The following is a 27,742-nucleotide window of genomic DNA, read 5'->3' on the forward strand; positions in this document are numbered from 1 at the left end:
ACTATTAATAATCTGTGCATCTAAAAATTGTTGTATCACTTTAAGGGCTACACCTTATATAGGAAATTATGGAATTTTCTGCACAAACATTTTTGTGTCAAGAACAAACTTGCCATCCACAGCAAGGCAAGTGCAATGTACAAAACCTAGAGCTACAGCTGCAGGGTTCTACAGATTTTGTGCACCTGAAGGCGTTTGCATAGGGAGCGCAGATCTTCACTGTTTAAAGCATCGATCCGGCGGTGGTACTCAGTCCATGACACTACCTGCTCCAGAAACAGGGGGACACAACCACACCGCTGAGCAGGACGACAAGATGAGGCCAAAATATGGACAAGAATGTGCAGTTTGGGTCTCTTTTAATACAAGATGTTAACTACTAAAACTGTAGCCAGGAATGACTGTCTTTATGAGATATGGAAGAGATGAGTATAAGATTGAAAGCCTAGATCGTGTCATTATATATGTGAAAGTACAATACAAATATGAGCAGACAACACAGCAAGTGTTTTGCATGATTGTGTCACTTGTTTTGCACGAAGCTTTGCAGACAGATAGGTTATGAGAACCATATTCATAATAACTAACATTAGCCATAGCAGAGCCACATAGAAACACTCAACGTCACCTTCAAAACTAAATATTCTGTTATTATTTTCTCATCCCCATGTTCAACATCCATCTTACCACTTTAATAAAATCAAACTCATATCTTAGTCATTTATCAAGAAAGCTACCTTCAGCTGCCCTTGAAATTTTTACTGCATTTATTCTTATGTAAATATCAGTCCTTAAACACAACAAACACATTACAAAACTACCACATGAAAACACAGTTCACCCAAAAACTAAACTTCTGTCATAATTAGGGATATGCCGGTATCAAATAGTATTACTACTACCAACACATTATTTCTTACTTAAAAGGTAAGACTTAATTCTAACGAATAACTAATATAAAACGATTCACTAATGAAAATCAATCAATCTTTCTTCTATGGAAAGATTCATTTCTGACGAATACCCAAGCCAACTCTTTTCAGTGTAATGGAAGTGAATGGACACTAGGGCTGTTAAGTTTCAAAGTGACAAAAAGAACAACAAAAGTATTATGAAAGTGCATACAATGCAATAAAGTAAAAGTCTTCTGAAGCATAAGTCGTTAATTTAAACATTAAAGACATTAAATCTTAACATTATTGAGATTAAATCGTTGACGGATCAAGACTTGTTCTGTGAAATGGAACAACCGATTCATTAAAAAGATCCGAGTCACAAGAACGATTCACTCAAGAATCAAACACTAGAGCGGATTTTATGTTATTTTTTATCTGACTTTTTTGTCTGTTGCCCACACAAATTTATCATATGGCTTCAGACGTTGTGTCCTGCTTTTTTGTGTCCCTTTAAAGCTTATGTCCAGTTACTATTTGTCTTAATTATATAGAAACACAGCGACTAGGACGTTCACTTAAAATGTTCTCTTTCGAGTTTCATCACGCAAGAAGGTGAGTCATACGGGTTTGGAATTCGGAATGTCATGATAGAGAGTAAATAACGACTTTTATTTATTTATTTACTTATTTTTTGCAGAACTATCTCTTTAAAGTCCTGCAACAACAATGACTTGTCGACAGTAAAAGGGAAATGAACGAGACAGCGGTCATTCTACTCCGTGACGGTAAATAAAAGTTTTAGCCGACACGTTGCCACTTTACAGCTCTCAATAATGTAACTTACAAGGAGGAAGGTAAACTAGAGCATTCATAAAAAATGCATATCGCCTCAAGTGAGACATTCACTGATTCACACACACACACACGCTCCAGCATCACAGATCAACAGCAATTGCATCAGCAGACTTTCATGTCTCACTTTTACACTCTTTTACTTCAAGAGCAGCAGCACAAACCCATCAGACACAGCCAGCGTCAATCAACACAGCCAGACATTACACGCTAATATTTCAACAGCCCGCTCACATCAACACATTCACTCAACACTTGTGTTTACGTACATAAGTGTACTTAGGAGTCAGAGGTTTTCCTTCCTTCATCCGCTTGGAGAACATGATCTCACTGCTTGACACATTCAGCCTTCTTTCCGCCAACATGCCATTTTCAGACGGCAAGATATTGACAGACACCTACGTGAGCCAATGACATCGGACCAAATGGAAGCATTCGGCCTCTGATTGGATCTGTTACAATACGCCCCGCCTCCTGTTCGGAACGCTTTAGCGCTCTTAAAGGAACAATCGCACCTAAACGCGACTTCTTTATAGTTTGATCAATAAAGCTTGCGAATGGTTCAAATGATAAAGGTTATAACGCGGAGGGATCTAAACGTACACTATTAAAAACAAGGATGTCGAGGAAGACTCGTTTAGAGTTAAATACACACATGTTCTTTAACTGGACTAAACATGCTTGTACCAATAAACTGCTTTTTGGGAGTAGAACAACCAAACTCAAACACTCTGGCCATGTTTCAAATGTCACTAACCATGAGCACCTATTGAGCTGCCTACCTAGACAGCATTTTTGGGCATGATGCCCACAGTGTCCTCTAGGTAGGCTGTTCAATATGTTTCGAGAGACAACAAAGTAGCAAACTTTGAGGCAATATAATACCAGATGTATGATCACATTATTCAATACTCATAATAGGTAAATTCATTCAGTACATGCTTTAGTTCAAAGTGACTTAACCGTGTGTAACCTGGGAAACTGTACCAAGATAGCACACGTCCGTCTGCAAGATGTATGCACTTCATCTGGAAAGCATCTGCTGTGTACAAACATCTGATAGACGTCTCTAAGATGTCAGTTTTACATACATTCTTAATCATAAACATCTTAAAGACATTTTCTAAATGCCTATTTTACATCTGATAGGAAATGTCCTAGAGATGCATTGCAGATGAGCAAATACTCCTTTCAAATAGACGTCTCTGTGATGTGTGTGTGTGTGCTATCACTTTTCACATTTCCTTCAATAACTCACAAGCTACTTTAAATCTACCTGCCATTTTTTAAAGAAATATAAGAAACATGCATATGTGCCAACAATAACGCAGATAGGCCTGTCACGATAACAACTTTTTGTTGTGCGATATATTGACCCAGAAATAATTGCGATAAGCAATATTAGGCATTTTATGCCAATGAATATATCATCATAATATAACAGCATAATAATGCAAGAAGGCCTACACACTTCCAAATGACAACAAACTTAAAATTTTTACAAATATTTAGCTCATGGAAATGAAGTATCAAAATATTAGATACCTTAAAAAAACCTGAATAACATTTTCTAACAAAAAGTGCAAAGTAACAAGTACAAAAAAAAAAAAAGAAAAATGCACAAAGAACTTTTATGGAGATTTTGTCATCTACAGATTGTTCCTTCTTTTCTCTCTGTATTAAGGGTGCACACTATTGCTGAAAAACACAACCACTACTTAGCAGTCAGATGTCTGTATGCACAAAGGCACAGGTCCCTAAACAAGGCCATATACATATATATTACATATATTTCATGACAACACCACGTTATGTACGAGAAGCTGCAAAAGACACAGGCGCAAGTGGAATGTACAAAACATAGTGACATTCATTTTTAAGTAAACATAATGGGCGATATATTGCGTCACCAAAAACTATTGAGGTCATGAACATATGAAGAGTTTGGTTCCAAAATGCTATAAATCCATTTAGATTAATTTGAGCAAAAATGTGTTTTCTTTACCGAGAAAGTGGCAAGATGAAACCCACTATTTTCTGTTTCAAACTTTCACATAGCATCTTAGATTATAATAACATTAAAAATTAAAATCCAGATTTTGACTTTCAAAGATTTATTATAAAATGTTATTATTTTTTCCCCAAAATGCAAAAAATCCATGATACGTTTTTTTTTTTCTTTTCTGAAAGTAATTTTTCATAATGAAACTGTTGAAAATACACAACATAGTAAGTTGATCCACATGTGACCGCCACTGAACTTGGTCAATAATAATCTTATATACAGGCACTAGACATACGTTCATCAGTCATCGCTTCCAAAATGAATTCAACGGGTCATCTTGTTTGTTACAAATTAATTACAACAATAAAAGAAAATGTCATCAAATTCATCATGAACAATATCACACAGAAATTCTAAAATGACATTTCCCTTACATTCAACTTTCAAAAGTGCTTTCATTTTTGCCATCTTACATTCATTTAGTTTAGCCTAGTGCTATATGCTGTATTAACAAAAACATAAATGGCATTAATAAAAAACACCAACACAAGCTATATAATATTGCGTTCATAATCGATTGCGATTCATCTAATGAACGCGATATAGCATAGATTGTCGTGATCTGCGTCTCTGTGTTTTAAATGCCGCTCCATCTGAAAGCATGTGATGGAGATTTACCAGTACTATTAATCACAGAGTTGGCTTTACTGACAAGATGCGCATGACAATGTTGTTTGTTGTTCACAAAGTACAAAGTAGATGAGGAAAACTAGGATGCCGGGTGTATTCAAAGCACCACAATTACTGTCTAGAGTGCATGGAATGATGCTCTGTGATTGGTTGAGAGGATATATCGCATTCTGCAAAGAAGGGAGACTGGAGTTTGTCGGGGTTTGGAAAAAAGGGAGAAAACATGACGTTTGGAACCAAACTTATATATTGTGTGACAAGTCGATATATTGATTATTGCAACAGGCCTACTGTAAATGCAGATAAAATATTTACACTGAGAATTAATATTAAATGTAACACAAGAGGTCAGAGTATTATTATTGCCACAGACAATGTTAATGTGCCCCTATTATGCCATTTCGAATATATTGCCTTTCATGAGTGTGTAATGTAGCTGTATCTGAATGTAAACTATCTGCAAAGTTATAAAGCTGACAGGTCATGGTAAAGAAAGTTATTGTCTCTCAAAAAAAAAGAAAGAAGAATCAACTCTGAACAGCCTAGTATGAGTGGTTATGAACGAATGAATGAAACGCATTTGTCCGTGTTTCACTCCGTCTTGAATCGCGCTCGCTGAAAGCACTTGAGAAACAGTGTCTCTTCCGCAGCTCGGTACTCTCTCGAGCAAGACTGTGTGACATTTATATTACATGATTTGACTGATTCTTATGTAGAAAGGGCGACAGCGCACCGCATTTAAAGAAATGATCATTCATGTTTTTATAACTGCTGGCCAAATTCAAAAACAAAAATTAAATCACCTTTGAGAGCAAGGGGGCCCCCTGGTGTTTCGGGGGCCCTACGCAGGTTGCCTAATTTGTGTATAGGGAGGATCGGCTCTGGTTATGGCAATGAGTGTTTCATTTCTGACACCAATAGTAGACCAATAACAAAGGACTGGGCAGACTAACCAATCAGAGCAGAGTAGGTTCACGGAAAGGAGAGGTTCAGAGAGACTGGATCAACTGCTTCTTATGAATCATTGAAAAATGTTGTGAAATTAAATGTATATTATGACCTTGCATGCATGTAAACCTGTTGTAGGAGACTCACAAAACAATATCAGGAACCTTAAAAATGGCATAATATGGGCACTTTAACACTTTGAAAATTATACTAACCGATGTAAATCAAATAAGAGCACACCTCAAAATACTAATTTAATAGTGTTCTTGAAAATTTTCACTTTTAAATGATACTTTTAGCTGTCAGGAATTATGTTTGAAGCAAAAAAAGTGCTTATACTTATTTAAATAGAGTAATAAAATTGTGAGAACACTAGTGAAAATGCTTATTTTCATCCAACAAATATATATATATATATACATATTGCAGTACAAATTATATTATCAACATAAATTGAGATAAAAGCTTAAACGTATGCCTCTCTTTTTTGCTTTAATGGGAACAGCCTGTATTTAGTCCCCTTATATAGAACAACCAAACTAAAACACTCTCGTCACATTTCAAATGTCACTAACTATGAACACTAAATAACCTAGGGAGCTGCCTACTTAGACCTATCTGTTAACGTTTAAGTCAAACAATTTTAAAATGTACAGGCATCACAATTTCAGACAGCAGCGAAAAATATGGGACATTCAAAATGCAACTTTTATGCCTAAAAATCAATTTCACAAAGTAAAGCAACTACACGTAATTGCACTTAAAGAGTTAGCTTGACTGAGCATGTGCTAAACAAGTGTCAACACTCTAGCTTGCTTAGTGTTACAACTGATCCCCTGAGTATCCTGGAGGTCACAATATCCAGTTGAGTTCATGACTCATGCCACCCCTGCGGCCATTATCAGAGAAGTTAATTTTACTTATTCATATCAAAAGATCATGTGGCTTTGCAAAGATCTTCCAGTTCCAGAATAACAAATCAGTCTATTTTGTTCCCTACATCATTAATTTAAAGTCAAATTTAAATGCTGCCACAGTCGTAGTATCGGTTTCTCAGTGCCACAGATTGGTTTCAATACGGCTATCAGAACACAATAACATGCAGGGAGATATCAGATGGTAATGTTTCCTATTTTCCAATCAGTGAAACATTCAAACTGAGCTTTATAAAAGAAACACCACGCAAAATACATCAGGTTACAACACTTGCACCTATAGGCATGATTTGCTTGTATCTCATTCAGGCATGACATAGTCAGGCTGCACCATGCCTTTTAAAACAGGACTGAGGTATCCATGCATGCATAAACTGCATACATGTGCCTCTTTCTTGAAAAAACAAAACAAATAAAATAATGAAACAACTGCACACTCATGCAAAACACCAGCTGCAAGCTCACAGTGCACAATGCATCTTGGTTTCACAAGAACCAGTCTGAGAAACATTCAGCAAAATTAAATACAGGAGCTCTGACAACAAAGTATAACTGGTGCATGAAGGTGTATGAAGTGCGGGGAACACAATAAAGACACTTCAAAAAACCTGGAACATAGAAACAGACAATAAAGACACACAGACAGGTGCAAATACAATAAAGAGAAATATCTGAATCAAATTCAGTGCATACAGAATACAGCACACATAGAATACAGACACAAGCATAAATCACAGATATAGTATCACTCCAAACGTGAGCTGGATGGGTCATACCTCCCACTCCTTATCTGAATTGTCTACAGTCTGCTGCTCCTCGTTTGCTTCGGACTCCTCGATTTTCTTAACCACGATGAAGCCAGGATCACGGCTGATGCTTCCTACCCCATCCCCAAAAACATCCGGGCTCCACTGGATGAAGAAAACATACAGGTGGTCTGACCTACAGAAACAATGACAGACAAATTGTTAAAAATGATATTATATTATATATTACATTTTTAATTGCTTATGAGCCAGATGGAATATGCTGAATTTATCCATATTTTCTGCTCTAATTTTAGGGAAAAAATAGGAATTCTGTGGAATGGATTTAGACATGGTTAAATAGGTTAAATTAGTTACATTCTTATTGGTAGATTAAAGAATAATCCAAAAAAATATTTCATAAACAAACATATCTGATCAAATGTGTTCCATTTTGATTTTTTTTTATAAGTTTCTAGATAAAAATATTTTTACAAAATTTCACAGCATGAAAATAGTGGCAATACTGTTCATCTGAATTTCATTTGACCTTTTTGTTTATTGCATTAATATATATTTTTTTAAATAAAAAAATGAGTTATCTCTAATAAAGTACACAACCATTTAAAGTTTGGGGGTTGGTAATTTTTTAAAAATGTTTTTAAAAGAATTGTCATGTCATTGGCATGTGCGGGGCTCCGTAGAACCCAAATGGTAATGCATGTAGTTGTTTTTAAACAGGCAAAGCCATTGAAAACTCAGTGTGACTTGCATTAGGATGTGACGGGCAGCGTGAGCTTCAAAGCCTCGTCTGTCAGGCCCTGCTCACACACTATTGTCATGACACTTTACACTGATCATCCGGGTCGCCACCTAACTAGGTCATGTAGCCGGGCCCGGCCGTGTCTCAGTGACAACAACAGACAGAAGTTTGGCCACAGAGCTCTGCAGTGCAGTACTACAGCACACAGCATGTCTGGAGTTCTTTTCCTAACTTGCAGACTATGTCAAAACAAATCTATTCTGACTCTCTCATTCTGAAATATCTGTGACTCATCTCATACAGTGATAACAGACAGAATAAGTTCCAGTGGGATGAAGAACACTGAACGCTTGTGTTGAATCAGAGGGTAGATGAAATAAGACAAAGACAGCACTGTGTCAGTACTAGAGAGCGGATCGCGTAATAAGACCATGTTAATTTTACATCAGTTATCATTAAAAATGAAAGTGACTTCTCACAAAATTGAATTAGAAATTGAATTATGCTGTGTAATTTCATAGAGAAATGTGTTTTATGTGAATCTGACCAAAATATAAAAAGGTCACATTTCAACCCATAATAATAATAATATCAAGAAGAAGAAAAAGACGACGATGAAGAAAAGAAGAAATTATATATTTTGTAAAAATACAATTAACAAATAATGTAATAAATAATAAAATTATTTTGCATAGAGAAAAAGCCTTAATAAAATAAAATATTTACATGGATCAAACTAAACTTAAAAACATTATGGATGGATGGATGGATAAAAAGGGAGTCATTTGACCAACATGTAAAGTAAATCTAAGTGACGGGCTCTGCCAGAATAAAGTGCAAAATGGACCAGGTTTTATACAAATAATGGACACAAACTGTGGATTAGTTTGATTCCACATGTCAGACTCACCTCTCCTGGGGAACGGCAAACCAGTACTCATGCTTACGGTCACGCTGTGCGTACTGCTGCATGGAGGCACTGGCGTTGGACACAAACGTCTTCTTCATGGCCTTGCCAACCCGCAGACACAGAAACTTGTGAGACTTCTGCATCTCCTTGGATACCATGAGGCCTGAAACAAAGAAATATAAGCTCATCCTAAAAGCCCACCACAGAAATGGAGCAAAGGTAAAAACTTATACAAAACCTATTAAAAAATGACTAATACTTGACCAAATTTGATTGGCTGTCAATAAAGTGTGATGCAATAATGCATCCATCATCTCACGGCCTGCATATGAAGGACAGGAAGCACATTATCTAAAAAAATAGATGTGCGATAATCACTGGAACAAAAACACATTGCCTCTAATGAACTACACCCTGCCGGGAGCTCATATCCGAAGCTGAATCCAATGCATCTTTTGTTAATAACTGATTAGAAGGTCAGCGCAGCGGGAGATGTAGAAAGAAACACCTTACACCAGTGTTGTAGGAGCCAAAGCCCTTTACACAGCCAATGCAACATTAATCTACTTCCACTGCAGAACACAGTGGGAGGGCATTCATTTTCAATGGGCTAATTTGGTGTGTAATTCAGATGACTTTTGAAGTGAATCTTGAGCTGTGGTAATAACCCCCTGTGATTTGTCAGAGTAGTTCAATGAACCAAACAGGGATATGTGCCGGCCCGGGACAGGAGTTGAACCTCACTCTTATGTCATGAGGCTGATGAATATTACTGTGTTGAATAAGCAAAATAACTTTATATAGTTTAAAAAGTAATATTTAGGCTTTTGAGTTGTTGTCACTGGTCTTTTATATATATATGTATATATAGTTTTATTCACATTTATACATATTTTTTATTATTGTTTTATAATACATTTTGATTTTAATGATTTGGAGAATTTTATTTTAGAATTGTATGTAGCTTAAAAAAAATTAAAAAAAAAAAAATAAAAAAAAAAAATATATATATATATATATATATATATATATATTTTTTTAAAACGTTTTAATGTGTTGTTTAACAGATTTTTTATCTTTTTCAAATATATATATATATATATATATATATATATATATATATATATATAAATTATATAATATATTAGATAATAATATTATTATATATTGTTCATATTATTATATGTAATATTATTTTATAACAAACAATTTATACACACATACAGCAAATCTACAATTTTGAGGCTGACATAAGGCTGATGAATATTACTGTTTCCAAGCTGTGTTGCTGTAAAACTATCATATGATTTTATACATAAGTCATATGGACTGCTTTTATGATTTTTTTGATAATATTTCAAACAGCTAAAATAATTCTTAACAATAAAAGAACAGAAAAAAAGGAAAAGGAAGGGAAAAAGTAAAACTAGAAAAATAAGCAGATTTCAGCCACCATTTTCCCACATTAATAATATATAGCATCTATACGACTTCATCCACATCATTGCATCTTAACTGAACAACTTTCTGAACAACAAACAGACATTGTTGACTTGGGTGGTGACATGTTCATGTGATGTCAGCAAGCTGCAGATGTTTAGAAACAAGCCTTATGTTTTAAACTCTTTTATCCAACAAGTTCCTCATGATAACGTCTTGAACTCACTCCCTTGGGCTCTTTCTGAAAGCTGGCTCATCCCTTAGTGTTGAATAATTATCAGTAGATGACTCACACACTGGGATGGAAAGCACCTTGGGGCACACAGAGATCTCAGCACGTCTACAGCTGACAAGCATGGAGGAATGATGATAAAAATATACAAGTGAGAGTCTAAAAATGAACATTTCATTATCTGCATTCCATAATAAGACTATGGAGCCTAGTGGACATACTGCTCATACAGCCCTGAGTACAGCTCTCTGGCATATCATGTGAATATCATAGCATTCTATTATTTGCACCTGTACCACTGTACCTTCTTAATACCACTGATTATGAATATGATAATCATTTAATTCTTTAGTTTAGGGCCATGATGGGTTAAGTATGACACCACGATGAAAATTTTTCTTATATATATATTTATATATATATATATATATATATATATATTATATATATATATATATATATATATATATATATATATATATATAAACTCTAAGCATCATAAAAAATTTTATCATTTTACTTTTGCTGTCGGCAAATCTTGGTTTAATTATATTTTATTGTACACTACCACTACCAAAAGTTTGGGGTCAGTAACTGAGAGAAATTAATACTTGTATTCAGCAAGGACATATGAATTAGACCAAAGGTTACTGTAAAGACTTTTACATTGTTACAAAAAAGATTCTATTTTTAAAAATGCTGTTCATTTTACTTTTCTATTCCTCAAAAAAAACATTAAATATATAAATAGAATACATACTAGGTCTGTCAACAGATTTAATTCATTCTTAACAACCTGTGATTAATCACATTATTTCTAGTTAATATATTTTCAGCTATACTTTTAAGGAAAGAACTGCCTGATGTTTCTGATGTGTGTTGTAATGTTAGTGTGTATGTGCAGTTGTCATGTTTGATGGGCTTTAGCTTATCTCTCGGTCAGAGAAAGAGCTGCTGGCACAGTCTGGCCTCGACAGATCAAAGCAGCGTGTAAAAGCCGTGGTGAAAACAGGTGCGCCACTTTTCATTTCGAAGCACCTTTCAACTCACTATTTTACACAATATAAAGTTCTCTCTCACTCTCTCTCTCTCTCTCTATATATATGATTGTATAAAAGAAAATAACTAAAAGAAAATAAATTGATAAACACTAAATATATAAACAGATTAAAATGTCCATATTTAAATACTATTTAAAAAGTAGGATTTTGAGTTTTAATATTTCATCCATTTTTTTCATTTTATCATATATAAAATAAATGTATAATTATTTCAAATTAAATCATTAAAATTAAATTAAATATAAATATAAAATATTTAAAATGTACTATATTTAAGGTCTATTATACATAAAATAATTATATTACATAATTATAATTGTATAAAAATTATTATATTTATTATAATTATATTATTATTTACACAATATAATTATTATATTATGTAAATAATAATATAATTATAATATAATAATTTTTATACAATTATAATTATTTAATATATAATTATATTATATATATTACTATATTATATTATTTACATCTTACAATATAATATATATTTAATGCACACACAATCATTTATATATATATATATATATATATATATATATATATATACAAAAAATAAAAAAGTGTGTAGATTATAAATAAATAAATATGTATTTATATACATACATTACACACACTACACACACTACACACACACACACACACACACACACACACACACACACACACACATGACTAATTCAAAACCCTGGCACAAATGGCAGAAATAACAAATAACATAAATACTTCAGTGTTGGGTGTAACGCGTTACAAAGTAACGCGTTACTGTAATAATATTACTTTTTTCAGTAACTAGTAGTGTAAGACATTACTCGTCTGAAAATGGTAATATTATTAAAGTTTTCCCGAGCTAGTTACTTGCGTTACATTTGCCAGTAGCACCTTCATCACACACAACTAGCACACAACACAGAGAACAGAAGGGAAGGGGAGGAGGGCGTGAATGGAACAGTCATTGGTCTGGGTTTGGCACGAGGTATCATTTACCATCACCGATTGGTCGACACCCGGCAGCCAGCAGCAGAGCGGCACCCTCAAAGACAGATGGGGAAAAAAATGGAAGCGTCAACAACGGCAAGCTCTTTTTCAGAGGAAGGTTCCCAGCAACAGAAAGCTAGTTTTGACGGTTGGAGATTCAGTAATTATTTTGAATATGTTCAACGGAAGGAAAATAACTTGACGGTGAAGTGCACACTCTGCCCGGGGAGAAAGCTGCTCTCCACCGCTTGTAACTCTACCTCCAACTTGAAGAAGCGCCTGCAGCGACAGCACGGACACATCAAGCTCGTTGCGAAGCGACAGAGTGACATGAACGACCAGCCCCACAAGCAGCAAAAACTTTCATTTGAACATAAAGTACTACCAACATCAAAATCCGAGATAAATAAGCTTGTTGCCTCGTACGTAGTAGAAGAAATTTACCTCTTTCTACCGTCGAATCGCTGTCTTTTAGAAAGATACGGTGTTTGTTAAACATTGAGGAAGTTAATACTTGTTTGTACTTGATTGCACAAGTACAGTTGTTTGTAGTTATTTGTGCTAGACAGTGCCAGTCTGTTGTTGGCGTAATAAAGACCCTAAAGAACACTCCTCCTTTGTATGTTCTCCCTCCATCTGATGCACCTCAGGCAATTTTATAGAGTAATTAAGAAAAAAAATGTAACTAGTAATATAACTAGTAATATAACTAGTTACTTTCTCCAGGGAGTAATAAATAAAACTAATTCAATAAAATATCCCAAACAAATATGTAATAATAAAAAAATAACTATTTTAATTAACTATCACCAACACAACTGGTCAGTGGCACAAATGGCAGAAATATCGGAGAAGATGTTGTCGTACCCTCAGCAGAGCTCAGTCTCTGGCTGCTCTTAGACTGTTGGTCGTTCTCTCTCTGGGCCTGCTGGACACTCTCTCGCTGTTCCTTTGCTTGTTGCATAGTGTGACTCTTCCACATCTTTCTCAGCTCCTCTATGTCCGTCTCTGAATCTCGAGTACCATCTCTGGTCAGTTTAGCCCCATCGGGGCTGCTTTCCTGTCCCGAGGCCTCCCCTGCTCCAGGGGCCAAGCTTTGAGAACCTGAGGAGGGGACAGCGCCTTCGGTCTGGCAGTGGGGTGGTTGCTGGTGGTCCCTGCTGGTGGGTGTGCTTGGCTGTTCCTGGTTGGGTTGTTTGGGCTGGGCAGTTTCGCTGGCTGGTTCTCCCTCCTCTGGCTTTTTCTCCTCTGTATGGCTGCCCTCAGCAGTCTGAGGTTCCTGGAGGAGGGTCTGCATGGATTGGGACGAGGCTCCTGATGACTTGTCCTCCTGCTGTAGCTCCTCTGTGGACTGCCGCTCCTCCCGGATGGGCGAGAGCTCTGACTCTGTGAAGACGTCCTCTGAGATGGAGCCCTCAGTGCTGCGGGGGGCAGTGCTGGCGCTGTCATAACCCTCCCGGAGATGAGAGCTTCCAGAGAACACGGCTTCAAAATCCCTGTGGCACAAACAGAGAGAATGAGAGATGCACCTTCTAGAAAACTAATATTGCATATCGAAAGGTGTCTTTACTGCTCTATGATGTGGCTTTGCTTCAACCTCACAGTATTCTTCAATGCTAATAACATAAATAATTATTCACTGATACCACTGTATGCACCGCACTTAACTTAGTTATGTCTGAAATAACATAAAATAATAAACAACACAATAGAAGGACTGCACCATTTAAATGTTAAATTAGTTTTCTTTATATATATATATATATATATATATATATATATATATATATATATATATATATATATATATATATATATATATATATATATATATAAACCTTGACCCTCTAACACCAGCATTCTCTAAAAGTGCATAAATGAAAAGTAGGTCCCTCTGTCTGTACATCTGCACGATCAAAGGCGTCTATGCTTCACATCCACAACTGAGACCCTGCAGTGAACCCCGTCTGACTGATGAACCAACCAACTCAGCTCTGAGCTGAATAAAACACAACATCATTCATAAACCAACAGAGGATATAAATATCTCGGGGTGGAAACGCTGCTAAAATCATTAATTTCTTATTACAAATAGAAATGGGTGAGTAATTCAGATGTAGGCGGCTGAATTCATGCTTCATTAACCTTAGAGTAAAAATCAATTTCCTGTATAATAAAGCAGAACAGTAGATATCTGAAATAATCGTACATGCTCACCGCAAAACAAAATATCGATTTGTCACATGAGAGATCTTCAATCTAGATAAGACATCTGAAGATGAATCCTATTAATAACATGGAACGCAGCTGCAATTTTCACTTTTCATAATCTTTCATAATCAAAACTATTAGTTGGTGGCTGAAGTCGTTTTTATTATTTGGTTTTTTGGCCTTTGTGCCGCTTATTGTAGAGCGAGGACAAGAACTTACTTTGGCATGTGAATCTGTGAATCTTAATTAAAATAATACGTTTCTGATTCATTCAGAAAACAATATTTTGCAAATTCAGAATGATTCATTTTGATTTGATTCACAATAATATTCAATTTCAGTTATTTGATTCTGTATTTTATTAAAGGTGCTGTATGTACGTTTTTGACTCTACTAAAGCATAAAAATACCATAATATGTTTGCAGATATTTAAGAAACATGCTAAGTTAATATACTTGTTTATCTGAAAAACAATGCTACAGTCAGTTATTCTCCTTTGAAAATGTGCGTTCCAGGCCAGAATGTCGGTCTCTGTTTTGGTTTGTGAAACCCGTCCACTGCCAGTTTACCCAATTGTATTGGGCACCCCGGGTTGCCAGTTAAAGGAAAACACAGCGTATTTAATTTCATTCATCGTCAAGTGTGCTCATTCCTGTTGGTGTCATCAATCTGGCAACCTGAGTGTGCGTCAAGTCTGAGGAGGAGGGGCCAGGTGGAAAAAAAATCCCTCTCCAATATTTTGAATTTGGACTGCAATACCTACTTCAACTACTCTGTGTAAATCCTGCATTTATAGGATTATTTAAATACTAAAGTGTCTTAGCCAAGTAACAGACAAACAACTAACTCTATGCTGTGTCAGTATGAAGTGAGAGGTCTTACGGTGGTATGGAGTCACGGATCTTGCTGTCAGTGATCTCTCTGTAAACGGCTGCAGACTGAACCTCATCCAGTGGACACATGATGCCGTACTCCTCACAGCCTCTCTCCAGAACCAAAGGGTCTGTCCGGAGAGGGTCAAACATGATGTTGTTGGGCGTCACCAGCAACACCCCGCTAACAACACCCTGTGACACATGACACAAGTACGCCACATGATCACACATCATAAATTATATATAAATATATAAATAACTGTATATACAATAAATAAATACTTTATATTTTATAAAAAATAACTATATGTTTTTTATTTGTATAAAATACATTTATATATAGGTTAACGTTCAAAAGTTGGGTTGGTAAGATTTTATGTTTTTGAAAGATGTCGTTTTATTATTTAGGAAAATAAGCGATACAATGTTGTGTTGCAAAAATGAGTTGATTCAGTGATGTCATCGTCCAGCTCAGTTCAGTTCTCTTCCAATAGTGTCTGTGCAGTCAAGTCAACAATGCTGCCAGAGATTGTTTCCCCAACTAAGCAAGCCAAAGGTATTCAGATTTCATTAATGTTCTTTATGACATTTTAGTGTAACAACATAAAAGGAGTCTTATCCAATATTAGAATATTAGAAAGCCAAGTCCTGAGTTTGGGATGGAGGAGGGTAATTTGCTCCCGAGCAAGCGATAAAGCTGCTGAATAATACTAAATAGACTTTATATAGGAATGCTGTGATAGGTGCCGTATTCCTATAGGTAGACATTGATCAGCTGATGCAAGCTTGACTCATGTTACCTGCCAGAACTAATGCTACGCAATTAGTTACCCCTATTCAAAGGGCCAAATATGAGGGTCTATAGACCCTTTCCCCGAAATGCAACTAACACCTCAAAAAGGCAGAACAGGCCTCTGGTTCCATAGCATACAATCTGATAAAACTAGTTTTATGGCTCAAAGGAATGCGGGCAAAGCAACTCTAACACAAGTCTCTCTAAAACAGACACATAATGCCCATAAAAAGGGACTCTTGTCTAATTAATTCATAGGAAAACCTTTCTTTGAATGAACACACATACACTTTAGGTCATTGTGTATGTTGTTACTCTTCTGGTATATTGTCTTTTGCTATTGTATACTGTTTTATGCATGCTTATGATAGAACCACTCGTTCATGTAATCTTACCTATATGTAATCTTACCATGTTTAGTATCTATGAATTCGTCTTCTGATGATCTAAACAAGAGTGTATATTATATGTTGGAACATAGGCAATATATTAGCGTTCTAAGAATCTTTAGTAATTTTACATAAACCCTCTGGGGCCCGAGGGTGTTTTGGGCGCCTGGAGAAGTTTTGACATGCCCTGATATTTGTGTTTTTTTTCAGTTTTCAAGTCTAATACTGTAATCAGCACAAACTGGGCTACAATAATACATGAGCAGCATGTATGTACATGATTGTGTTTTTGAGAAAGCAACGTTTATGCGTGGTTAGTGAAAAACTACAATTTTGAAGTCACTGAAATAAGGCAATAAAACTCCTAGAGAACATTTGTTCACAATACTTTTGAGAACAGATTTTGAAGCCTAGAGATTTTGCTTCAAAATGATGTGAAAATCATCTTGATTACTCGTTCACAGAAAACAATATATTGATTTAAATTTTTTAAGACACTTTTTGTGTAGGAAAGGTATATGCGAGAAGGCATCAACTATCATGCATAATGCTGTGATTCACACCTGAGAAGACAAAGGCCTGCATAATGAGTTGCATAATGAGCCTTTCAGTCAGGTGTGTGACTGAAGAATCTGAGGACAAAATAAAATTTTCTATATTTTTTTTTTAGTTTATTTAGAATATATTTAGCTATCACACAAAATAACCTGAGATTCACTTGCGAGTGCAGTTAAACAGTTTATTAGGAACAATCAAAGTTGACTTTTTTAGCATTATTACTCCAGTCACATGATCCTTCAGAAATCATTCAAATATTCTGATTTGCTGCTCAAAAAAAAAAAAAAAAAAAAAAAAAAAAAAATTATTATTATTATTATGTTGAAAAGAGCGGAGGAGATTTTTTTCAGGTTTTTTTGATGAATAGAAAGTTCAGAAGAACAGCATTGTTTGTAACATGATAAATGTCTATCATCACTTGTGTGCTAAATAAAAGTTTTATTTTCTATATATACGGACTCCAAGCTTTTAAAGGGTATAGTGAATATTGTTACACTTGGAGTAAAACTGGAGTAATGGTGCCATTATTACTGACATTAGGCTAGTAACATTATAACTCTTTTTTTTTTTAATCGTATTGCTGTTTATGTTATAGAACATAAAAAAAAAACATCCTGGCATGGTGAGACATTTAAATGCTGTGAATAAAACTTTATAATCTTTCACTTGTTTAGACAGGAATCATAGTTTGAAAAAAGTCTAACTAGTAAAATGTATACAGGTTATGTGAAAACTAATACAAGTAGGATAATAATAAAAAAAAGACTTACTCATGTTTATGAAAAGTAAAACGTAAAAAACATGCTGCTTTGTTTGCTGTCATGTGAGCATTTACATGCCACAAGCTTCAAATTGTCTATTATAATATCAATAATGCGCTCGGCATGTGGGTTTGGTCGCATTAGATATAATGAAGGGAGATGTGAAAGATTGGACATCGCGTTGGTTTCATATGGATTACTTTAACACAGAATATTTGTTTTCAATAAGACTTGCTTAGTTTAAAGGTAGACATGTCCAGCTTTCTATAGATATATCTCTCATGTCTCTGTGTTGAGTATTCACTGAGTTACAGTTCATTTTAATGACGCATTTCTAAATGAAGATCACCGCAGACCAAGGCTGCAGACAGCGCAACCTGTTTGTTTTCATTATTTTATAAATGCATAAAGTTTTGTTGTTATTATCTGTGTATACAAATAAAATTAGACCCTTCAGATTTGATTGATGTATTGCTCTTATCTGTACAATCAAAACTGAAAGTGTAATTTAAGTTATTTTCGGCCTTATCAGGAGATTATGCCACAAAATGCATATCTGCATTTGTCGACCCCTAAGGGTTAACACTCAATAGAGTTCCATATGCATATTACCATGCTTTCAGACAAAGGGCCATAAAACTTTTTCCTAAAACTGAATTACTTCCAGCCTCCCGCTTGGAATTTCAGCCTTTCTCATTGGACAAGCCCATCCTGAGAGGCCTGAATCTTCTCTGACCTTAAAAGGCTGATGCCCAGTTCCACTCAGTTCTAGTCGCTCATCTTCTGCTAAGTCTTCTGCTAAAATCTGATTGCGGTCCGTGTGGAGAGCTGGAGCCGGTGCGGGCGTGCCCGGTGGGCTCCAACACATAACTCACCCAGTCTGCTGTTCGGTTCAGTTAGATTCAAAGAAGATAAGGATGTGAGCTAGAAACTCTTCTGCAACCCTTAAGTCTGCGCCAGGCCTCCGGATTAGTCTTTCCATTCATCAAGATCCTCTGACTCGAAATGGTTATTTCTCATCACCTAACTTCAGCCAACCTGGAGCCACAAAGTGCATCAGGACTCTCTTTCAATATATAAATAACTGACTTGTGACAAGGTCCCTGCAATCATCAGGGATGCACTTTAAGCTTTTATTTTGTGATTATTGATTTTTTGCTAGGAAAAGAACCGGGACATGCCAACCAAGTGTCTTGACACTACAGTGAGAAGTGCCTGGTTCCCACAGTGAAGTTCAGTGGTAGTAAAGATATTCTATATTTACCAACGATTTCATAAATTCAGAGGGAGGTGAGCTGTCATGAATTCACACACCATTGTGTAATTTAATACAAAAACATGAAACAGAAGAAGATGCTATCTTCTCCTCATTCCCTGCATTGTTGGGCATTTTTTCAACATGACAGTCTGACTATTTGCCCAAGGTGAAAAACCTTCAGTGGACAAGAATATCACCCAACCTTAAGACTCTTGAGCACCACATTAAAGATCAAGGCACTTATGGAGGTCGTCCTCATGGAGTTAAACAGGACAGAACTTGTACACGCAATGTCAAGAAGGGTCAAAGCAGTATACCTAAAGTTATGGAGGACATACTAAGTACTAGAATATTACGTTTGCTGAATTTAATCAAGGATATACTCATTTTTGCAACCCTACATTTAAACAAAATTGGCTACCACATTTATTTTACTGATATTAATGACATATTCCCTGTTTTTATTAAGTATGTTTAAAAAAAAAAAATCAAATTTAAATTCTGATCATTAAGAAAATTTATGCTGATTTACTGATTTATGCTGAGAACTAACTACACACACACACACACATACTATTTAATATAATATTTGATAAATATATTTATCACTAAAAGTTGTGATAACAGAGTCAGTGAGTTCATTCATCAAGGATTCATCAAACTGATTAAAGCAGCTCTGAATTGTTCTTTTTGAATGATTAATTACAAGAACAGGTTCATAAGAGTCTCTTGTTCGTGAATCAGATGACACTGAATTCACACAAATGCTGGGGTGAAACGGAGGGCAGGCATGTTTTGACAGTGTGAGAGAAAATCACTTTTGCACTAACAGCATAACACTCATCAGGCAAAGAGTATTCACTAAAGAGAACAGATCAGTGCTGGAGACAGCCGCTCAACTCCCACACTTTAAGCAAAACTTGGAGCTCCTCACTGTTTTGCATTCTCCAGAGGATGGAGGAAAAGCATGGTTCTTATTAATGACTAACCTGGGGACTCCTCCTTAAGTTAACTTTTGTGCAACTTCGGAGATGTTGCCACTAGAAAATTCGAACGCTGACTCACCTTGCCATCTGTGATGTACTTGCAATTGATTTTGAGGAACTTCTCTGTCAGCGCCTCTTCTTCCTCCGAGGTGGAGGAAACCACACGGGAGGGCCGCAGGGCAGAGAGGACTGGAGGGCCAGGAGCATCAGAGCGAGGTGGACCATTGGAGTCCTGAGAGACAGAGATGGGACAGATTACAGGGAGAAAAAAAGAAACACCAGGCACTCACCCACCCATCACATTGTCTTCATTACATAAAAATTACTTTGGTTATTATATGACGAATAAGTTTCTGACACAATGGATGAGGGAGAGGCAGCAAATATTACATCTTTCTCTCTTCTGACAAACATAATTGATCTCACTATATTGTTTTAGAAAGTCAATTCAGCTTTATTTCTATAGTGCTTTATGCAAAACAGATAAACACAAAATTGTTTCAGATTCTGCTGTAAAGAAGCTCTGAAAGACAACAGTGTCATTATTAAGCTCAAGTTAGTTCAGATCAATAACAGAGTGAAGTTAATCGATCAGCGTCAATGTTGCAAGATGTGATTCGGCTGTAAAGCAGCGCTACAGAAAACAACAGTGACATCATCCAGTTTTATTCAGTTTAAGTTTTGTTCTCATCCAATGGGGTCATATGGGTCATATCGATAAATCACTGAAAGTTGAATGTCTTTTACACCACAACTAAGCAAGCCAAAAGGTGACAGTGACATGGAACCCAAACACATCAAGTGACAGAAATCCAGAAAAAAAAAAAACCTTGAGAGAAACCAGGACCAGTTCGCCTTTGGCTTAAGCAAACAAACATGTTGTGCTTTTGATTAAGGTAAGTCACACCAGTGTTAGGTGGGAAAATAGAAAAGAAAGTGACAGAAATGCTTGAAAATCATATATATTTTCATTTACTGTTGAGGCTAATTTATTGAGGCAAATGGGAACGCAAAAATTAAATATTTGTTGTAGTTTACATTCACCACTACAGAAGTTTTCCCAACTATGAAGACTTCTGCTTATGAGAATGCTGGAAATGTGAAAAAAAAAATTGACAATACTATTGGTTTATAACACAGTTGTACTGTGTAAAAATAACTGCAGTAACTACGGTAAATTGGTGGAAAATACAACCGTACTAAAGAAAATCACAAATAAGATCTCTAATATTTGAGTCTTTTTTTGTCAAGAAATTAGATTGAAGAGAGTAAACTGTGCTCAAATGTGCAGATGTGCCACCAAATGTCAGAAATATCAATTTGAAATTAAATATTTTTCAATAAATTCTTTTATCTGAGCCACATTTTATAGCTCTCTTCATGTTAGTATTCTTACTGTATGCCAACAAAATATTTTTTTGTCAATTTTGTTCCTCCTTAGAATGTAATGTTACTGTAATTGATGTTTATTTATGATGTACTGTAGACTATATTTACACTACCATTCAAAAGTTTGAACGGTACATATAATTTGAAACAATGTATATAATTCATTATAATATTACAAGAGATTTCTATTGCAAATACATCTATTCATCAAAGAATACTGATAAAAATGATTTCCACAAAAATATTAAGCATCACAACTGTTTTAGCACTGATAATAACATGACATAGTTTTGAGCAGCAAATCGGTATATTACAATGATATCTGAAGAATCATGTGACGCTGAGGAATGGAGTAATGATGTGTGTTGCAGGAGGCATGAATACTCACAGCCAACGGTGGGATCAGAGAGTGGGTGCTGGGTCTCAGGCAAACATGACCACCTGCCCACAGCTGTCTGCTTCCCTCCGACACACACTTCCACTCTCACCTCCACACACACACACACACACACACACACACACACACACACACACACACACACACACACACACACACACACACACATCTCTCAGAGCCGCATGAAACAACCTGACACTGATGCACCAATGCTGACATAGTGACTGCACAAGAGAGCACTGATTCTTCATCATTCCCGCTCTTTCTTTCTCTCTATTTGGATCTGGTAGTGACAGTGTTTACAACTGATATTATAAGGCTTTTGTGTAAATCTCACTATTAAATGCATTAAGACACAATTAGATGCTCACCACTAATGTTTATCTCAATAATAGTGATTAAAGGGCAGAGGTACATGATCAGGATACTTGAGAACAATACCAATATTTTAACACTATAATTGGAACCACTTTTCAAAGACATCCTTTACTCATGTTTTAACGAGTGTTAAAGTGAAGTGAAGTGACATGACATACAGCCAAGTATGGTGACCCATACTCAGAATTCATGCTCTGCATTTAACCTATCCAAAGTGCACACACACAGCAGTGAACACACACACACCGTGAACACACACCCGGAGCAGTGGGCACGCAGCCATTTGTGCTGCGGCACCCGGGGAGCAGTTGGGGGTTGCTCAAGGGCACCTCAGTCGTGGTATTGCCGGCCTGAGACTCGAACCCACAACCTTAGGGTTAGGAGTCAAACTCTCTAACCACTAGGCCACAACTTCCCCCTGGAAATGGATAGTTTATCCAAAAAACAAAAACAAACAAACAAAACAAAACATTGTTATCAATGAAAGTCAGTGAGGTACAATGATGTTTTTGGACCCCATTGAGTTTCACTGTATGGAAAAAACAGTTCAACACGTCAAAATATATTAATTTTTTTATATTGTTTTCAGCAGTTGTTATTGATTTGGAATGACTTGAGGGGAAATAAATGATGACAGAATGTTCTTTCTTTGGGTGAACTGTCCCTTAAAATGCATCACAATGCAGTATTACCAAAAAAAAAAAATTTTATTAATATTTTTAGATTAATTTTCTAATCCTTCTAATATGCTGATTTGCTGCTCAAGAAACATTCTTTATTATTATTAATGTTGAAAACTGTGCCGATTAATATTTTTGTGGAAACTGTGATAAATTTGTGTATCTTTCTCTATTGATGGCCATTCAAAAGTAATCATGTATTCTGATGAATTAACACTTTTTGAAAGCAAAATAATACAAATATTTTTAATCTTTTATTATACTTTAGTAGAAATTTCAGAAAGTGCAGTGGCCAACTGTTTAGGAAGCCTCATAAATTGGACTTTGTCCATGATCTGCCTTTCATGTAACAGTTATAATCAAGCACAAAATCAGCGTTAGAATACTTTAAATAATGACAGCATTTTTACACATATTCGACACATTTGCAATTAATATTTATAATCCAAACCGCTCTCACAAAATCTTCCTTTGCAAGTGCAGATCCCGTCCATCTAGTGTGCCATGACAGACCGGCCCACCCTTCAGATCCCAGAATAAGCAACCAGAGAGTCAAAACAAGCCTTCATGAAACCCCGTTCACAGTTAACACTCCCCGCCTCTTCCTGTATTTCGTCTCACACAGCGCCGGGAGGCAGGATGCAAATGGTGTAACATGCATGGAAACGCAAATAGCTTTGTGTATTTCCAGAACTCTGATGCCGCCTTACTGTTTATAGCTCACTTCATTATCAAAGCTGTTATTAACCACCAGAATACAAAGGAACATCCAGTGTTTCCAGGAAGACGCTGATTCAGAACTATATAGACCAAAACCACTTTTTGTAGCAGGCTGTAAACTTTTTTTTTTTTTTGCTGTAAAGTTAGGCATTTTATCATGGGGTGTCTACGGGACTGACTCCCTTTTGGACCCAGTCTCTAGTGGCCAGTTGATGAATTGTAGTTTAAATCACTTCCGTGTTGGTTTCAATTGCGAGAGACTGGAAGGTTGCCGCTTGGTTTCTCCTTCCACTCAAAATAGGCATTTTCAAAATGATATAATAAACTATCTTTTGGGTATTTCGAGCTGAAACTTCACAGACACATTCTGGGGACACCTGAGACTTATATTACATTTTGTAAAAAAGGCAAATAACAAATGAAAATTAAAAACAAACATACAAACAAAAATCAAATGCCATCTTAAAATAAAAAAGTCAATTTACAAATGAAAATGATGCACACACATGTTTGCAAACAAACACGTAAAAAAAAAAAAAATAAAGTAAAAAATAATAAAAATATAATATTTTTACAAAAACTTATATACAAATAAAAAATGGTGAGTGTTTTTTAAAACAAAAAATGTTATATAAATTAATCACAACAACATTATATATACAAAAAATGAGAGGCAATTTTTTCAGACAAAACGATATATATATATATATATATATATATATATATATATATATATATATATATATATATATATATATATATATATATATATTTACAAAAAAATACACACATTTAAAAAAAAATGAAAAGTTTTTTTAAAAAAAGGTCAGTTTTTCTTTAAAATGGTGCTGGGATCATTTCTGCAATGTGACTTAAAATGTTTCACAATTTGTGTGTTATTAAAATAAAGGACATTTACTGCACTTACCTGTCTCAGTAAAAGCCAATATTGACATTCAATCTTAACAGATTGATCCTTGCACAGGTGGTCAATTCATAAACAACATTACCACGCCAGATCACAGCAATCAATTTCTGCGACACAAGGACTGACAGAACACAGGCCAGCACACAACGATAAAGTCTGCTAAAGAATAACAACAGCTTCTGAAGTCTTTGGGTCGAGATGAACATTCAGTGCTTCTCCAAGAACATCTCATGATTTTTACCCAACCACATCAAAGACACTGTGGGAGAGACTGACCAACAGAATGTGTCCTCTGGCATGGTGACGTTTCTATCCAACATGGAGGAGAAGAAAAAGAGTAAAGGCTTATCTAAATGTCCTCTAGGCCATCTGGAGCTTACCTACACTGGGCTGGTTTTACACGGCCTCAGTGAAATCCAGCCTGGAGGAGACCAATGTCCGGATTTAGAACCTAAGCCTGGAAAAAGGCCACTAACCCTGACTGCAGGGCTGCGCAAGTGGGTGGCTGACATCCATGTGATCATTAGATCACCCCTGTACTGATCTAAACTCCACACACACCCTTACAGTACTGTTCAAATTCACACACAGCTCATGTTAATGACTCATGTGCTATTAGCTTGAAGCAGTAGATGGGCACTCAAAATCTCAACGGCTATGCTGTCGTTATAATGAGAGTGAGTAACACAACAGAAGGACACGGTCAGCTGACTCTGATATTAACCAAGATCAACAACACCACTTATATGCAGCTGTTTGCTGTAAAATATTACGACAACAACCTGCAGCTCCATCTGGTGACCAGAAACAGGTTCTGCAGGGGAAAAGCCAAAAACTACCTGACAGATGTCACTCAAATAGGTTCAGAAATTATTTGTTTCTACGGCAACGCTCAAGATTCCAGTTGGATCCATACTGTATGTGGTTTTGTTGTTACTGAAAGCAAAATACTTGATGATATCTCTGTGCTCTTCCAAAATCTTTAAAAACAAAAAGAAATTGGAACTGCATATAGTGAAATGGCATACAGAAAAATGTAGGGATACATTACTGTTAAAAAAATGTGAGGTCAGTAAGATTTTTTTCATATTTTTGAAAGATGTTTCTTATGCTCACCAAGGCTGCATTTATTTGATCAACAATGCAATAATATTGTGAAATATTTTTTAAATTAAAATAACTATCTTCTATCGGAATATATTTTAAAATGTAATTTATTCCTGTGATGCAATACTGAATTTTCAGCATCGTTCATTCTAATATGCTGATTCACTGCTCACTACAATAATAATTATGAAGGTTGAAAACATTTCTGCAGCTTAATTTTTTCAGTGGAAAGAGTGAGATTTATTTACAAGATTTTTCTATCAATAACTCATTCAACATTTATTTTTGACATTATAAATGCCTTTACTGTCACTTTTAATTAATTAAATGTATCCTTGCTGAAAAAAAGAAAAATTCTTGACCCAAAACTTTTGAGTGGGACATGATGTCACAAAGATCAATATTCAGAGTTTCTAATGAGCCTAAAACTCACCACGAAAACATTCACAGTGCTAACTTAACATCACCACATAACCTCTGCTGATCTGAAGAGTTGCATGCTGTCATTGACTGAAGCAAAGCACCACAAGAGTTTCTGGGCATGAAATCAGACCAGTAACACTGGGACAAAGTCACCTTTCCTGGAGTCAGCCAACACCAGCAGCCACTAGTAATTAACACTGGCCATCTCTCTCTTTCTCTCGTCTTCTCGTGACACAGACTAAATTTAGCATACAGCAGGAAGGGAGGGTGAGATAGAGATGATATGACCAGAGTCACCAGATTTCATAAACAGAGTCAATGCTGCTTGTATAGTCAGACTTTTGAATATCAGCACAAAGTCTGATCCACTTAGCAGCTTATTCTGACCAAGACCCACCCACTTAGACAGGAAAAAACCATATTACTGTCATGTAATATGACCATTTACTTTTTGACTTATTTGTAATTATTTAATGAATAACTGAATTAACAATTATAAACACATCAATACACAAATTAACATAAAGGAGAAGAAAATATTTTGATTACAAACCGAATGTTGGTAACCAAACAGTTAATGGTAGCCACTGACTTCTGTAGTATTTCTTTCCATCTTATGGAAGTCAATGGCTAACGTCAACTGTTTGGTTACCAACATTCTTTAAAATAACTTCTTTTGTGCTCAATAGCTAAAAAAAAGCTCATAAAGGTTTGAAACAACTCTATGGTAATTGAATGATGACAGAATTTTCATTTCTGGGTGAACTATCCCTTCAAATAGTATTTAAATTACATTTAAATTAATTACCTACAAAAAATTAAAAACAACAAAAAAAAAACCTTGAATAAATATAAACAAATTACAATTAAATAATTAATTATTTACTTTATAACAAAAAAAAAACATATTTACCACATTAAAATAGATAAAAGTGATATAATAAATAAATTATATATAAAGGGAAATAATAAAACTAACCAAACACACAGATGTTTACTATAGTACTGTAGTATTTTTTAGTACTTACATATTCCTCAACATATTCCTCTACCATGGTAGTACCTTGTACTTTCTGGCTAATATAACTACTATAACACATTACAGCAGCATCTACTTCTGAAAGCAAATAAACTGCACCCTGTGGTCAGCGTTCACTATTGCTCTTCATTAAACACTAACATGCCAGGGCATCCGCTTTAATAATTATATAAGCCCAGTCTGTAGCAACGCAATAACGGCTCCATAATTAAACGATCGTTACAGCCTGGGAAAAGAGCTGTTTGCTTTACTAAAGTGCTTTCTTTACACTACTGAATCAAAGCACTGGCTGACGCTCACCCTGCGGTGTCTCTGGAGGACTCTGTAGTGTGCAGGGAAAAGGCTCACTGGCTGAGGAGGTCAATGAGCACCGCTGCCTGTTCT

General features: G+C 35.6%; 1 protein-coding gene across 6 annotated transcripts in view; it reads right to left on the reverse strand.

Moving 5' to 3' along the window:
• The window catches only part of LOC109055978 (oxidation resistance protein 1-like), a 140,553-nt gene that overhangs the window by 9,152 nt on the left and 103,659 nt on the right, over positions 1 to 27,742 (reverse strand). For 3 of the 6 annotated variants that reach the window (XM_042773080.1, XM_042773079.1, XM_042773082.1), the window contains 6 exons: positions 20,377 to 20,529; positions 15,560 to 15,744; positions 13,333 to 13,961; positions 8,746 to 8,908; positions 7,103 to 7,268; positions 186 to 266 (listed from right to left, as the gene is read on the reverse strand). In XM_042773080.1, the coding sequence (XP_042629014.1) occupies positions 186 to 266; positions 7,103 to 7,268; positions 8,746 to 8,908; positions 13,333 to 13,961; positions 15,560 to 15,744; positions 20,377 to 20,529 (1,377 nt within the window). Of the gene's footprint in view, positions 1 to 185; positions 267 to 2,017; positions 2,773 to 7,102; positions 7,269 to 8,745; positions 8,909 to 13,332; positions 13,962 to 15,559; positions 15,745 to 20,376; positions 20,530 to 22,074; positions 22,183 to 27,742 lie in introns of those variants that run through there. The other 3 variants (XM_042773083.1, XM_042773081.1, XM_019073166.2) reach the window with 3 other exon arrangements.

The sequence above is a fragment of the Cyprinus carpio genome, chromosome A16, assembly GCF_018340385.1.
Source record: "Cyprinus carpio isolate SPL01 chromosome A16, ASM1834038v1, whole genome shotgun sequence".
In the NCBI taxonomy this organism is placed as follows: Eukaryota; Metazoa; Chordata; class Actinopteri; order Cypriniformes; family Cyprinidae; genus Cyprinus; species Cyprinus carpio.